The 17,563-nt window shown below is 37.2% G+C and overlaps 1 protein-coding gene across 21 annotated transcripts in view; it reads right to left on the bottom strand.

The window, feature by feature from the left end:
• The window catches only part of DMD (dystrophin), a 1,110,121-nt gene that overhangs the window by 142,769 nt on the left and 949,789 nt on the right, over positions 1-17,563 (bottom strand). For all 21 annotated transcript variants that reach the window (XM_072349305.1, XM_072348356.1, XM_072348443.1 and 18 more), the window contains one exon: positions 13,419-13,565. In XM_072349305.1, coding sequence (XP_072205406.1) covers positions 13,419-13,565 — 147 coding nt within the window. The remainder of the gene's footprint in view (positions 1-13,418; positions 13,566-17,563) is intronic.

Genomic DNA, 17,563 nt, shown 5'->3' with positions numbered 1-17,563 from the left:
TGGAGTGTTCTAGAATAGCTAAGTTAGGCCTGCAGCTTATGAGTTAGTGGGCGGGGGGTTTAGGTAGGTGTGTGTACAGGTTCTCTTGCGTGCATCGGGTTTTGTGCAGCGGGTGTACGCGTCTGCGCGGGATTTAGAATGGTATATAAGGAGTGTGACGCAGCAATAAATTGAGAGAAGACATCATGGCATCCATATTTGTGTCTCTCCCCTGGACAGTCAAGGTCCCGGGATAAGTCGGGTTAATCGGCGCATATGTCAAACTACAATTATATACAAATATGAAGCATAACATTTAATACATATTTCTACTTCAGGTAGTTACAGCCCAATGGTGAAAAGCAATGCTTAACCTTTTCTTATGGACTCTGGAAGTCTACAAAAAGATTAAACTGTGTTGGGCCCCTGCCTTCCTCTCTGGACTTCCTCCTCCCTCCACAGCCTATACTTCTGACAAAAGGGCAATGTGCTCAATCAGATTTCCCCAAGCATTGCAACGAACCTCAAAAGAACTGCCCCCTGTAGAGCCTTGTAAGTGGTACCTTTTTAGAAGTCCAAGTTAGTGTTAGTGTTGATATGACATTGTAAGACACACAAAAGTTCAAGTAGAATAAAGACAAACAAGCCCCAACACATACAAGAAGAGAAAAATACTTCTTCAGTCATCAACTACAGGTTGAGTTTTCAATTATCTAGCCCTTTCATAAAATCCATAGGACTAAATAAATGTTTGGGAGTAAAAGCTACCTTACCAGTACTTGAAAAAAGCTGGTAGAAATCTAGCTAAAGCTTAAATACTTTCTTTTCTTTCATTATTATTATGATCTGTTACTTAAAATCCTCAAGCAGGAAGAGTAATAAATTCTAAGGACTATCCCAATACATTTTCAATTAAATAACTAAATCAATGTAGAGACATTTAATTAAAGTTGCACTAGTTTTTACAAATGCAGTTAATTAACCTGATATCTAAAATTAAATCTCTCCCCAAACTCTTTTGCATTTCTGCAGCTCATCTGAAACAGAAATAATTAAAATTCTCGACGTTCACCTATGCATGTGAATATTGCAAATTAAAGAAAAAAAAAAAAAGCAGAAAAAACAAACCACAAAAAACCTACACACACACACACAAACCAAAAAACAAAAAAAAAAACAAAAAAACCCTAAACCAAACCCAAAGAAAGAAAGGAAAATCAAATGAGAACCTACTGAAATGTTTGAGGCTACTATTTTAGTGGGATTTACACAGTCTTCAGGGTGGGAGGATAGCATGGGCAAAAATCTCAGAAAGGAACACCTCTCACCCTGATTTATTCATTCCGTATTACAAACCAAGATCCTTTGAAGATTTTCCACAAGTCAAGGATAACAGGTTGACGTGGTCAGGAAACAAGGTGATAAATCTTGCTGACTTGCATGTGCCTTCCACTGAAGTAAATGGGACTAGGATAGGAAAGGCAAGCAGTACTTGCACTTTCATTCAGGAGCAAACATGAGCAGACTATTACTGGAATACCTCTGATCTTCAAGTGGCCCAAAACATCTCTCTTTCTTGGTCCTTGAGGGTCTTCTTTCTTTCTTGGTCAGGCTCAAGTGGGCAGTTAATGTCACATGTGAGAGTGATTCTTACTGATTATTAATAGAAAACAATTTAAAACACTAAATTATTGCTGGAACAGGTTATCCAGAGATGTGGTGGATGTTCCATCCTTGGGAGCCATTTAAGGTCAGGCTTAATGGGGCTCTGAGCACCCTGATCTAGCTGGAGGTGTCACTGTTTATTGTAGGGGAGTTGAACTAGATAATATTTAAGGGTCTCTTTCAGCTCAAATGATTCTACGATTCTAAATCAATGGGGTGTCAATGACTGAAATATGGAACCAGTCATTTCAGCAGTTTACTCTGTAAGCAGGAGCAACACGAGCACAGTAATTCTGTACTCATACACAAACAATGACAGCATATTTTCTGTTATAGGGGCCTCAAGAGCTCTGTGAGCATAGAAAAAAATTACCCTCCGAGGTTAAATACACAGAAATGAAATGCACAACAATGTAGCAATACTTTCCCAACAGGTATTTATTTTCTTCTCTATCCATTATGGAGGCAGAAGATAAAAATCAACTAGATTTTTCCCATGCTGCAAACACAAAGTTCTTTTCTGGGAAAAACATGGATGGGAAGGCCATGTATAATGTCATAAAACTAAGGGTTAAGGAATAAAATCAAGTTTTAACGATCTATACTCCAAATGGTATCTGAAAAGCTTCCTTTTAACAGGAAATCCGGGCATCATATTTATTTCTAAGATATGGCTCAAGCATCTTTCTAAACAAATAAACAAATCATCTTCAGTGCTCTCTAAAGTACAAATTCACATAGGTTTACATGCATACAGATTTCCACAGGGTTTAAACCTGCCATCTGAAGTACAAAGTAGAACTGCTCTTCTACAAAGAAGAAAACAACAAACCTCCGGAGTATGACATTAACACGCTAAAATATAAAAGCCTTCGTACTCCCTTTTGAAGAGTCCTCTCTCCTTGGATGAGGAAAATTACTTTTTGTGTGTGTGTAGAAAACACATATATCTATTTTGCTTCTGGCACTGTGAAATCTGGAGAATGTGTCAATATAACAAAGGTAGGAAAAATCCATAGAAGCTTGTAGATTGATCAGTCCCTGACAATCTATCTTTCTGTATCATTCTCCCCCACCTTGAGATTGCAACACAACGGGACTCTGGCAAATTGCGATAATCTCCTTTAACCCTAATCACCATTTTAATCAAAAGAGGTGGAGCCACCCAGAATTCATACAACAATGATAGCCCTGCAACTGTCACTCTATTTGCAAAATACACAGAGTATGGCGCTAAAAGGGTGAAATGGTTCTAACTTTTATTATCTTTACAAGATTACTTTCCAGCATTAATATTTGACAAGTAAAAGAAAAGAAAATCATGATATTGTCTGCTCTGAAGTCTTAGAAATTTGCTTCAGTGTGGTGTATCTGTCACTAACTCTGCTCTTAAGAGAACCCTGGGGAAAAAGTTGTGATTCACAGAACTGCCCTGACTAAAAGCCTACCTCATCTGCACATTAGATTCTACTTTGTCTCTCTCCATCTCTTTCTTTCCCCCTCATGTTAGGTTATAACATTTCTGGTTTTGTACTCTATTTGTTTGTTTAATTACTTTCTTCCCAGTCTATTTTTAAGAAGTAGTGGTATGACTGTGGATAATACAACGGACAAGGAGAAGCTTGTATGAAGAGAAGGAAAGGAAGCTTCAAGGAGAAACAGCAATGAGAGAAACTAAAAAGAGCATCAAGGAGACTGGAGATTAAAGGAAAAAGCTTCAGAGAACCGTGATTTTAAGCTAGAAGGGATTCAGCAGCTGTCATTAAAAACCTGCAGCTCTGCTTGAGATGTATTGATCAGACTATTTCAATCTTTCTGCACAACTTACAGGTCCCTGCATTTAGAATTATAGCAATGTGATAGTCCACTCAAGAAACAATATCTCAGCTAACAAATATTTGTTTCTTAAAGGAGTCACTACCCTGTACTTCCTCTCTTCCTCTCCAGAAAGGGATTCTACATTTTGCATATTCTACTCATCTTCTCACTGGTAATACATGAGTACCAAATACTCTTCATGCCAAAGAACACCAGAATTTATTTATTCTTATTTTCAGTAGTGCTGTTTATACTCACAACTCCTTAATACTTAATTTATTTCACAGAATGAATATCTCTGTAGGGCAAATAAAGATAACAGAGAAGACTGTATCTGTATCCACAAAGTATTGGACCGTGGTAACCATTTCAGCTAAAATGGTATCTGAAGAACATCACTGGGCTCAGGACAACTGCAAGAAGACATACTTCTGTGTTTTTTCCAAATAGTGCCCTTGTAATGACATGCAAAAGATACTTTCTGAAAAGCATCCACTTGTTTTAGTAAGTAATATTGCTTAGATACTCCTTATTTGCATAGAATATCCTGGGTTTAAAAGAACCACAACGATAATGTAGTTTCAGCCCTCCTGCTATGTGCAGGGTAGTCAGCCACCAGACCTGGCTGCTCAGAGCCACATCCAACCAGACCTTGAATGTCTTCAGGGTCAGGGTATCCACAACCTCCTTGGGCAACCTGTTCCAGTGCGTCACCACCCTCTATGCGAAAAACGTCCTCCTAATTTTCCACCTGAATGTGTTTCACATTTTGAAAGTTATTTCACAGTTCCTAATCATATAGGTCCTTTTAAAAACATTGTACTGCAGTATGCACTAAGAGGGCAAAAATGCATGGGATTTGATTCATGTTGCATGCATACCAGTGCTCTTGTAATATTATTTTCTTTGTAATCATTTTTTCTTACATATCAGAAGCTGTTGTTTCAGTTTAATCAACGAACAATTACTTTAGATGTGGGGAAGAAGAGAGAAAGGCAAAAATGAGGAGACACAAACACACTCACAAAGCAAAACCCTCCCCAGGACTTCTCATTTCACATTGCTTTCCTCACTAGGTGCATAAATGACATTTCTTTTCTGATGTGACTATGTAAGAATCAATATCCCTCAGCAACAAGCCTGATTATTTTATTTTATTTTATTTTTTTATATATAATAATGCTCGAAGCTCAACAAACCTTCGTGGAAAATAGAATACTCTTAATTATGAATAAATTAACTAAATTAGTAACATGAGATGGAGATGCAATTAGGGGACTGTTAATTGAAACTGGAAACACAGCTGTATACAGCTCAGAGATGAATCACACCAGTAATGACGCAGATGTTTATAAAATGTGATTATGTTTAGCAGGAGCGTACTATTGAAACTCCCCAGCCTATTCTTACATTGTGTTGCTGAAATGGTTTTTAAACCCATGAGCACCAGGATCTCAGGGATGGCAAATTAGGCTCCCTGGATATATGAATTAGTGTTGTCTGAATGTCAGCAATTTAATTCTCCAGCTTTCAAAGAATGCAGACATGGAGCCAAAACCAAACATCTGTTAGTTATATGCTCATTCAAAATAAAATATCTCTGGCAAGCTACAGCCTGTCTGAATGTGAGAGAGACAGTAAAATACAGTATCTCCCAGCAGTTACACTGCTGCGTGAATATACTGATCATGTAAATAATACAGCATGGGAGCTCATGAAACCTACTTTGTGCACTACTATGAATACCCCTTTTCAGAACTGTTCCTCCAAAGAGACAGAAGGAGCAGGGACAAATGACATTTCCTGTCTGAAGGAGTAAGAATTGATTAGCTTTCTAAAAACAGCAAATCAGGATTTTTATTCTTTCAGCTTTTATGTCTTTCATAGGATGCTCTTCCATACAGTTGTAATGAGTTTTTCTTCTGGCATCGAAAGGCACAAACGTTGTTCATGGGGCAAACAGGGATATCTGAGCTACACAAGCTCAGCAGGAGCAACAGTGTGCACAGTTGTGAAGAATGGCAGAGCAGACGAAGCAAGTAGCCAGCCATGGCTCAGCTCCCACAGGCTGAAGTCTGCCTCACACCTCTTCCTTCCTACAGTAGTGCTACCACTGAATGCCTGAATGATATACGACAGCATGCAAATGGTAGGTTTGAGTCTGTCATTTGTTTTCTGGTTTAAATTCACAGACTAATAAGAGTAGGTTTTACAACATCCATATTTTCCTTACATATAATTGTGCTTTCAAAAAACACGCCTAACAACAGTATAGTTTGTGTCCCAAAGCCCTTCCACATACTGTTCTACAGCTACATCAACAAACCACTATCAGTTCTGGTTCAGGGGCTTTGGCCAATATAACAATAATTATAAGCACAAATGTAATGCACATGAAATGTGTTTTTTTGTTTGTTTGTTTGTTTTTTTTGTTTGTTTTGTTTTTTTTTTGTTTGTTTGTTTTGGGTTTTTTTTTTTTTGTTTTTTTTTGTTTTGTTTTGTTTTGTTTTTTTCCCGGTCACTTTTTCTAGGAAACAGTACAGGTCCTTACAATATGCAGATTTTCAAACTGTTAAAATAATTTGAAAAATTATGTATTGTAACTTTAGCCACACTAGAATTATCAGTCCTGGCAATGACAGACATCACAGGCTTATCCCATCCATTGTGGGTGAGGGTGTGGGGCACAGTGTGGAAGAGAAAAGTGATCATGATAAAATTAGAGTCATCTCTGTCTTTCAGAAACTCTGTTTGCTAGGAGCTGACCTTCTATTCATTGATGAAGAAGGAACAGGTCTTGACTTTTTCGGAGAAGAAATTTGCTTGGTTTCTACGACAGACAAGACAGGTCTGATAGTAATTCACATGTCATTTACAGCTGAATAAAGTTACAAAGACTTTATGAGAAAAATGTAAACCCTTTCTCTTTAAAGGTAATCCTAACCAGCCAGATTCCAGGATATATTGCAGCCAGCTATGACAACTGATGTGCAAACCAAATTCAGTTATCTTAGCTCTTGGGCTGGCAAAAGTACAGACAAAGTCAATTCAGGATTTGAAATGTGATGTTTTGAGATAAGCAACTGGAATGCTGGGATATACAAGAAATGCAAAGCTATTTTATAGATGGCACATTCTTCAGCTTCCTCTGAATACCCAAAAACTCACTGCACTGCTGAAACAGTGTTGTAGTATCAGCCTTACTGTCAGATAAGTAGGACAGAACTCATTGATTTTACAGATTAAAAAGAGTTGTAAGTGAGGGAACTGGAAAGGTAGCACCACACTAGAGACCAATATAAGGAACTGGACAATTTGATCATGCAACAACATCTGACACAATGAAAATACTATCTGCGAACACAGATTCAGGCTTATTGTCCTAGCTTGACTGATACAAATTCTTCATGCCACTGTTTTATTTTATTTTTTAAACAAACGCTATGGCAGAGAATCAACTTGTAGCACGTAAGTGAATAGAAAAAAAAGGCTAAGTTGGGTCTCAAAAGTAGGCACCTGAGGATTTCCAAACAAAACACTATACCCTGAAGAATTCACTTTCACAACATATGATTTATACGTTGCTATGATTCCCCAGGTACAAAAGAAATAACAAAATGCTATGAATAAAAATGAAATTGTGTGCTTCAAGTCAAGAACCATAATTTATACTGTTTGTTCTTCAACTAACGGGTACCTTTCTAACGGTTGTAAAGTATACTTTATTCTTTATTAAGTGTACTTTCATACTTTTATAAAGTCATGGCAAGTACAAGGATCAAATGGGTCAGATGAGCCACCGAAAGCAATGATTACTGAAATAACTCCTTTTACCTGGGTTGTCCCACGTGGGTACAAATTTGGAATCATTTTATGAAAACCATTTGCACACAAAACACGTACAAGGAATTGAGCTATTTTAATTCTAAAATGTCCTCTCCTGTACAGTTAACGTACTATTTATTACAATACTTCCAGACCGCTCAGAATTTTCCATGTAAGGTCACAACACTCATCTCTACTCAAGGTATGATGAAAACTACAGTGGCAATTTTAGAGGGCACCTTGTGAAAATATTCTGAGAATGACATGCATACTAATCAACAAAGTCAGGGTTTAAAGACAAGTCCAACTTAACACTACTGACATTTTTAGTATTTTAATCACTATTGTTAATAGCATTTTCCAAAACAGCAAAAATATCATTAAAGTTTTACCAAAGCAAAAAGATATAGAATATTTAACACACGGTGCTGCACAGCCTGAAGACTGTAAAAGCTTTCTCTAACCAGAAAGTAGACAGCCTAACATAAAAATATCCGCAGTACTATAATATGTAATTGATATGGCAAAAAGACACAAAATGACTCAAGAGAGGGGAAAAAAAGGGCTAACATAAACCTTTTGAATGAGAAATCTGTGTATTTTTGTTCTCTACCTTAGGGCTTTAAGTCACTTTAAATAACATTTTCTTTCAATAAATAAATAAATAAATAAAAATGAGAGCATTTCACAGAAAAGAATAAGCAAATATGGGGAAAAGGGGAGCAGTTTTTGCCAGTTTTACATTCTTCCTCAATAGTACCTTGGCACCAGAGCCTGGAATCTAAGTGGTTTTATATTGCTTCCAATCACATTTAGAGTGTGGGTCTTTACAGGGCAGCTCTTAGACTCTATGAAGGCTCTATCTGCCAAAACCATGTTCCTTTGTAGATCTACTTTAACCTTGCTTCAAACCAAGCAGGGCTGAGTGGACAGACGATCTGTGTCAGCAGAGTACATCCCCCCTGGGCTATGGAGCCCAACCACAGACTGTTAAGGCTGATCATCCCTCTGGTGTCAGCAGATAGCTGACAAGGAATCCTACCCTCGATGCTACACAATCCTGTCCTGCTCTATTCTGTTTGAAAATCTAATCCACGAATTATGAGCACTGACAGTTGATAACATTTTGGCAAGGAAAAGGAGCTGTGATATGGAAGTCAGGTTCAAAGAATGACATAATTGCAAGGTTCATTCTGGTTTTGTCCTTGTTTGCTTTCACTGTTCTGACTGCTGCTAGCTTTGCGCACTTCCCAGCTTTTCACCCTGAATAAGCTCACACACTCTTATCTTAAAACAAAACACACATTAATGTTCATATTAAGCAGTCTAAACATAGCTGGCTGGAATCAGGTCACACACCTAAAAGGGTGTTGAAAAAAAAATAAATCAGGCCATATTCTCTCTATGTTGAGAAAAAATGAAGAAGTCTCTGCAATTTTTACATCCAAGGTAAATGCAGAGTTTTAATTGTTAAAATGTAATGTCCACTTTCTACATAAAGAAACTTACATAAAACAAAATCAGTATCTTTGAGATGTTCAGGAATCACTATTCACAGATATTAAAGAATATAAATATTGTCATTTTCAGTACAGTTTCAGTGGTGACTAGTGACTCATTCATTTCCTTATAAGTACTTGACCAAAAAGCAACAGAACTAGTGTATGTTGGTTTTCAGTAAATACATTTACTACAGTATCATAACCTCAGTTTTGCACAGTACCCTAAATATAGTCTGGTGTGACTCATACAGATGTGTGCTGCCAAACAATCTGTAACTGCTGACAGGTGGAATACATTGCATAAGTTTCATTTTGTATGGAAACAAGACTAATGGATATCAAATACTAAGCCCATTCTCTTCCTATTATTTATCCAACAGCCAGATAAATCAGAAATCTTACACAATATAGGATGCATGCAAAGGTTCTACAGCAGGATAATAAATTTAGGCTGTACACGTAAGATATTTTCTTCAAATTCCTATATTTTCTGTGCTTGTCTTTGTACTTACAAACCACGTAACTCAGTGTTTGTTCATTTTCTATTTTTTTTTTTAACATTACATATATAGAGAGATGTTTGATAAAAAACATATCAAAAGAAATTTGAATGTGCATACTAAAATGAAAATATGAAATAGGGTAAATTATTGTTCATCTACTTGGTTCTCCAAAACAAACCTTGAAAAAAGACAAAAGGAAATGAAAAAGAATAACAGAACTCTAAAATGGATGTATGCCCTGTAGCAAAAACACCTTCTGTTTCAACAAACTGAAATTTACCCTGTAGAACATCGCAACTCTGACATGTTTATTTGTTGTTGTTTTTTCCAGTTGGCATGGCTTGTTGATGATTATCATGCCTGTTTATAATTTTAGACACATTCTTTCACTGACTGCTCTAAACGTGCCACGAAGAACAATGATGATATCCTCCTAATTCATTAAGGAAGCCTTCCAGTTTCTGACACATACTTCATTAAAAGAGTTGAATCCCAATCCAGACAGCTATCCTTTCTCTACTTGTTAGCACATAAATAAATAAATAGGATCTATATGCATATTAATGCAGACAAACGTTAAGCAAACCTGAGCCATCAGAAATGAAAAAAGCAACCATGGATATATTACTTCTAAAGCCAAGTGAAATAGCCAATTAAATAGAGACTATGAAAGAACCACGACAGCTGTGTCTTTGGCAGAAATTCCATTTCTCGTGGAATATACAAAACAACATTTTTATTTAAGAGTCTGATGGAAAACCTCAGCTTCAAAAAAGATCAAAATCTCCCTCTGCTGGGAAGAGGGAACCTGCAACTACTGCAATAATAGTTTCAAGTTTCAATATTGATAAGAAATATGATTGCAATTCCTTAATTAGTCTAATTATAGATGAGTCTGAATTTTGGTTCCAAAGAATTTGTCTCTTGCTTTAATCAATCAACTATTTAAGATGATGTTAAACAAAAAACAGTTAAAAAACAGAGGAAAAGCACACAAATGGAAATTAGTAATTAACATGAACAAATAAAATGAAAAAGAACTGCTAAAGGTGATAGAAACATAATGAACACAAAAATCTGAATTCCTATTATATGAAACTTTCATACATTTGTGACTTTGTCTCTTGAAGATGAAGAAATATCTGCCTTATTACTGTTGATTCATCTGCCACTCTATCTATCCACTTTTAATATAACCTCAGTTTACACTTGCTGCTTTATCTGGAGTAAATACCCTTCCTTTTAATAATGTTAGACATACAGAACGCTAGGGAAGATTTTCCATAGAAGTATATGACCACAGCTTTCATGTATAAGATTCACACAGAGTGACTATCAATTTTGAAAACTGAACTACAAAGAAGTAGAAGAGGGGTTTTTTGTTTTTATTTTTCTTTGGACAAAATGATATGAGAATACCCTTATTCATATTCAAGCCTTAATTATGTGGATTAGATAAAAATAATATCTCTTGAAGCCATCACCATGCTAAATACACATATATTGAAACAGACTGCCCAGCGAGGTCATGGAGTCAACACCCTTGGAGGTATTCAAGAAACACGTAGATGTTGCACTGAATTACATGGTGTGAAGTGGTCACAGTTACGAGTTGATGGTTGTATTAGATGATTTTATTGTTCTTTCTGACTTTAATGATTCTATGATTCATTCTATGATTCTGTGAAAATCTGACAAACTTGTTTCAACAGTGGAATTCATGAACAAACATTTCATTTACCAGTATATATGATTGCTACTTTGCCTCTTTTTTGAGGATTTTTTCTTGTTGTTGTTGTTGGAGAAGGCATGGAAGAGAGATGAGAAAGAATCATAAATTTAAACTCAGTTATAAGAAGTCATTGCTGCTTTCAACTTGCATTTTGATCTAGCTTACATGCCATGGTGCCCACCCACCTGTCAAGTGAAGGGTGGGAAATGAATGACTATTGTTTGTAGATTCACTGGATCTGAGTGAAGACTGGAAGGTGCTTATCATTAGTATTTGTTGAGATCTTTATATTTGGCGGCCAGCAGGACTCTGACACAGGCACAATTCCACATTTACTTCAGGAAAATAAGGATTCCACTTTTTGCTTTTAGATTTAAAACAGAATAATCTTTCCCAGTTACTTGAAGCTATGTTTCCTGTAGGATCCTGAGGAAGTCTGTTAGAGTCAGAGGTTTTGCCTACTAAACCACACACACTGCACCATCTTGACCTGCGACCTCCTGGTCTGCCCTGAGGGGCTGCCTACCAGCAAGCCAGGGCCTGAAGACAGCTCTCCCTCTGCTGAGTGTGTAAGAATCTCTGACAGAGACTATCTTTAAAATTAAAATCTGTTTGCTTCACACTCACTTATATTTATGCCTTCCTTAACACTTTTCTAGGAATATTCCTGTGTATATTGACAAAAACAGAAAACATAAAACGAGAGGGAATGGAAGGGAAGGGAAAAGGAGAAGGAAAGGGAGAGAAAATCAGAAACAGAAAATGCACACCTATCTTGGAAATAGAATGATTTTGTAGAAATAATTTTTTTTGTGTCCTAACTTTGATTTCCATATTGTGGGACAAAAATTTCAAATTTCTGTCATACATATGTAAGTCTGACCCTAACACAGAACATGTAATACTCTAAGAAGTGCCCTCAGGAGTGACTGTCAGTGCAAATGTCCAGTAGAGTTCATGTGCAGAAAACGAATGAGCTCTGTCTCTGTGTCTGAGACTCTGTTTCTTTTTCAGGTAGAAAAATTAGATTATAGGAACACAGCTCTTGTTCTTCCCAAGGGTCACATCTTGGCCTTTTATACTGAGAATCCTTCAAAATTGCCTACGTTTTTTCCCCTCAAGATGTGTTTGGAGTTGTACTGGACTGTTTTTACCTTGCTATCCAATAGCTTCCATAGTACATTTAAGTAAATATGAAAGAAGACAGTAAACTGTAAAACTCCAAATTACTACTTGTTCTATCAGGTCTAATATCCCACTCTGGCATACTGTCTCCAAGGATCTAACTTCACAATGCTTCCTGCACTTGTTGGAAAAAGCGCATATTATCTTTAAAATGTGCATGAACAAGTGGTTTCCCATATATGCTTTAAAATAGTCTACAATGTCAAGTTGGCCCTCTGCCTCATACTTTCATGGAAGGTAACAACAAAATGCTTATATCAGACTTCTCAGTTTTGTTTGACTGTCTCACATACTATATGCTCTCACTTTGAAAACTAGCTTTACCACATGTTTCACAGAAATCATAGAAGCACAGAATGTCTTGGTTTAGGTACTTCAAAGCCCACCCAACCACTGCCATGGGCAGTGCTTCTCCCTGCCAGCTCAGGCTGCCCAGGGCCCCCCATCCAACCTGGCCTTGATTGTCTCCAGAGATGGGGCACCACAGCCTCTCTGGGCAGCTGTGCCAGCACCTCACTTTCCCTGCGAGTATAAAAATTTTCTCCTATCATTAATCTACATCTCTTTTAGTTTAAAACCATTCCCACTGTCCTTTCACTATCAGACTGTGTAAAAATTTGGTCCCTCTCCTGTTTATAAGCTCTATTCAAGTACTGGAAGGCTGCAATGAGGTTTCCCCAGAGCCCTCTCCAAGCTGAACAAGACCACCTCCCTTACTTCTTCTTCATAAGAGATGTGCTCCAGTTTCTGAACATCTTTGTGGCCCTCCTCTGGACCCGCACCAACAGCTCCACATTCCTTCTCTACTGGGGCCTCACACCTGGACACAGCACTCCCTGCTGACCACCCCTCTTCTGATGTAGCCTAGGATATTGTTGGCCTTCCAGGCTGCAAAAGCACACACCTTACCCATGACCAGCTCCATGTCCCTCAAGTCTTTCTTCGAAGAACTGCTTTCAGTGAGTCTCTTTACATATCTGGGATTGCTCTGACCTGAGTGCAACAACTTGTACTTGGCCTTTTTTTTTTTTTTTTTTTTTTTTTTTTAAATAGGATTAGCATCAGAAAGCACTTTTCCAATACTGACCTCTTTCCTCCTTCATTCCTTTGTTAACTGTTCAGTGCTACTGCCCAGGGGAGAAAACAACCACATAGAAGGAAAAACAAATATTAAATGCAGCATAAATAAAGAAAACACAGGAGACCTACCTGTAGCACCTTCCACCTTGTGTTCAGGTCCTCCAGACAGCTGAGAGTGTATGGGGAGAGCTGAATATCAGCGGGAGCGAACCGGTGAGCCAGCTCATTGACTTGATGCACCTTCTCTTTAAGGGGCACCATTTCTGCTCGATAAACCTGTACAAATTAAATACCATGAACAGAGATAAGTGATAACTTCCAAAACTATTGGCTCTGCTACCAGCTGATTAGCAAGGCAAAGATGTTCTCTGTCAAGCTGAAAGGAAGGCATATGCTGACCTTCAGACAGATAATAGTCATCTTATATAGCTTGCTATAAGCTCTAAGTCTCAAGGGTAAGGTCCAGCATTTCAGAATGTGGTAGCAGTCTGGAACCTTCACTATAATTTTTGACTAGTTAAATTAAATCCCTAAGCAGAACACCCACTGGGCTTTGCACTGTAGGGCATGCTTCTCTCTGTCTCATTGTTTACATGTGCACAGCATGTGTTCCTCAGGGTGGACAGCGGGGAAAAATGATGCTTAACATATGAAAACAGAGGGAAAGCAAAGTTCTCAAATTGGGTGAATAAAAAAAGAAAAGCGATACTAAAACTGTTGCAGACTTTCCTGCATTTATCATCTTATCTTGAGTATCTCATGCATTATGAAGGGAGCAACTCTTATCTAATGTTACCAACACCCAATTGTATATAAATATAAAGCACTGTCAGAATAAATGGAAAGCATCTGCTGCAAAGATCAGTTCATCATATTCTAAGGCAGATCCTGTATTACGCCATGTTCACTTGCTATTAGTTTCTATGGCCATAGGATCAGACTTTGACTGAAAAGTTCATTGCTCAGGCAAATCACATAGGCTTAAGCTTAAAAAACTGCTTGTTTCTGAGCATGTACTGAAGTACCTGGTTGATTTCAGACCAATTATTTCAATCTGAAATGTTGACTTGCAAATACCGGTCTCACTTAAAGTTGAAACAAATGACTAAGTAAATCACACAGTCATTATATCTAAATTAAGGTGAAACAGAAGATCCGTCATGATTAGGTGACATTTTTTAGGGAGTATACCTTACTTCTCAAAGAGGGAAAGCTTAGAAACAGAGTTAGGACATGAGAAAACAAAAAGAAATCACAAAATATATGGAAAAAAATGAAAACCTGTCCCCTCCTCTACTTGAGAAGTGATTTTCTTTTGTAATTACTTTTTTTCCCCTTTCTGCTGTGATTTTTGCAGTGATATGCTAATTTTTCAACATAAAATAAAGAAATGAAAAAAGCTTTTTCATCGTCTTTAAAATTTATACTACGCATTCGATTGTTACTCTGCCTAAGTTTTTTACTAGCACTTTTATTATTTATACCAATCAAAATGTAAGAAACAAAAACAAACAAGTGTTAGTCAATGCTAATAATCTTACCAATAAAAACTGAAGACAGAAAAGAAAAAGTTATCCATACAAAGATTCAGCATGTGATATTGTATGATTAAAAAAATCAACTACTGTAATAATATGCTAAGCAACAGCTTCCCATAGATAAACAGTTCACCATGCATGATTCTCGAGCTATGTTTTTGTTTCTTCTTTAGAGACTGAAATTTAGTAGGAATTCTTTTTCTTTCCAGAAAAAGTAAGAAACGGTAATAATTTCTGTACCTTGTACAGTGCTTTTCAGCTATAGAAGCAGTAACTTGGAATTTCTAGTTGATTCTGATTTTCATCAGTATGATTGAAATGCTTTACAGTAATATTTATATTTTTAATAATTGGTTTTCATAGTGTAGGACTGATTCATTTTTCTATTATTTTTTCCTTCTACACAAAGAAAACTAAACCTACCACAGGTTTATATCAGAAAAAACTTGCAGAACTATGGCGTTTGCAATTTAAAAACAAATATACATGGTGAGTCATGTTCCACTATTACAAGGAGACCTATTCAAACCTATTTTGAATTAAATAGCTCAGGATGTAAATGAGTTCTCAGTGTGAACAGTGGTAGGAGAAACAGCCCCAAATTATTTTCATTATGACTGTCCATATGAGAGGAAGAATTTCAATGGTATGCAATGCTGTAGGTGGTAGATTGGATTTTAAATGATCCATACTGTTCTGTTAGAAAATATTTTAAAATGCTTTGGAAAATTAGCAATAACACTAGAAGATATACCACAGATACCAGACAAATACTACAAGCCTAGAACCTAACAGAGGCCATAATCAGTCAGTAGACAAGGTCATCTCAGTCCTATCTCTGAGAGCAACTGAGTGCTGCTCTGAAAGTAATGCCTCCCATCTTATGTCAGCTGACGATGCCAAAGGCAGATGTCGGTGGTGTGTCAGTAGACCTTGAACTTTCCTACCAATATTCCATTACATTTTGTTGTTGTGTGACAGATGGCAGCAGAGGGACAGTCTGACACACTGTCGTTTGACATGGAAGTGCACATGAAGCAAAGGTATGCTATTCAGCTCCTCCATGTGGAAGAAATGTCAGCCATTGACATTCACTGACACTTGCTGAACTGCCTGGGAATTTGCTTTATAAATCAGAGCTACTGTGCTCTTTGTTCCTGCTTGTATTGATTGTTAATATACAGATGGTAGCAAACGTACAGAATGAATAAGCAAAGGAAAACTCACCAGTGGTGGTGCCTTGGCTGAAGAAGCTGGGGCAGTCCTCACTGGTAAGCAATCTCCAAGAGATACTGCTCCAGTGGGAGTCAGCCCTTAAATGAGGTCTCAGAGGGGATGGAGTCGAGCTCCACCCCTTCCGGGAGCACAGCTACATCACTCTCACCTGTGCTCCCACAGCTGACCCCATACTTGCCTCAGCTGATTAATCAGAGGTTCAGGCTGTGATTACCAATCTCCCATACACTGCTATAATTTTCATGGAAATAAACAGGAAGAACTACTTTTGGAGCAACCTTTCTATACTTGCTTGGGGAAGAAGGAGTGGCTAGGGAAAGCATAAACTTCCTTGCTCCTTGTATATCCTCATATAAGAGGATATCTTATCATATAAGAGGATGGATTCCTCTTATATGATATTATCTACTTGATTTTGGAACACAAAACATAAGCATCCAAAATACTCTATAATCTCAATGTTTAAGTTGAAGAACCACCTTCTGTTTTGTTGTTGTTGTTTTTTTTTTAACCTATTACTTAACATTTTCCCTCAGTCTCTTTATACTCAGTAGCAAACTAAAACAGGAGTTGAAAAAAATACAAGCGTTTGACATCAGATAACATGAATCACATTCTGAACTGCAGTGACTAAGTTGAGATTTTCATTCACTATATTGGGAGACTAGACAGCTAGCTCATATATAGACACCTACCTGGCAGATATAAAATTATACAAAACATCACATTCCTGCTCTATTTATTCTGTTTTTGTGCAGGAGGTTTCCATACTTTTGGTTCCCTATGTCTTTTTTAAATGGTGGACAGGATCACTGCCTACAATCTACAAAGTCTTATGTCATAGTGTAATGATAGTTTCTGCTATACCAAGAATTCCTAACACTTAATTTGGCATTCTGAACAGTGCTGGGTATCGAAGCGATGTTTTCAGAGAACCAGGGCTTGCAATTTCAAGATCTCTCCCATGAGTGCTTAAAGGAATGTTTAAAATAACTAAATGAGAACTCATTACTGTGCATAAAAAGTTGGGATTCGTTTTCTTCACGCATTGCTTGACATTTATCAACACCGATTTTCACTGCTGCCACTTTAGTGCCAGTCAATACTTTGTGGTTTTCTATAGCTGTTTGCAAACCATTCTTACCTAAAGGGCTTTAAGTAGGTTTGAACCATCAACAAGATGTGTCACTGCATTATCCGTTCTCGTTACAGCTCCTTTATATGCATATTGGACAGAGTAAATCTTCCTGAGCACAATCTCTTTCATCAGGCAAATGAATTGTTTACCTATGACTTTTATTTTCCACCTTTAGCAGGAAATAAATAACCCACAAAGACTTTCTCCCTTATCCCACAGAATCTAGATTCTTTGGTGACATGTTAAATATCTTTTGGAATCCCAAAAGGCCAACACCTCTCTGTTGATATGCTTTCTGTTTCCTTCACAGCACATCTACTTTTATGAAAGCTATTTTGGCTCTTTGCTACAATATACTTTTT

Source organism: Excalfactoria chinensis, chromosome 1, assembly GCF_039878825.1.
Source record: "Excalfactoria chinensis isolate bCotChi1 chromosome 1, bCotChi1.hap2, whole genome shotgun sequence".
Lineage (NCBI taxonomy): Eukaryota > Metazoa > Chordata > Aves > Galliformes > Phasianidae > Excalfactoria > Excalfactoria chinensis.
The sequence above is the reverse complement of the archived record's forward strand: the minus strand, read 5'-3'. Positions and strand labels throughout refer to the sequence as shown.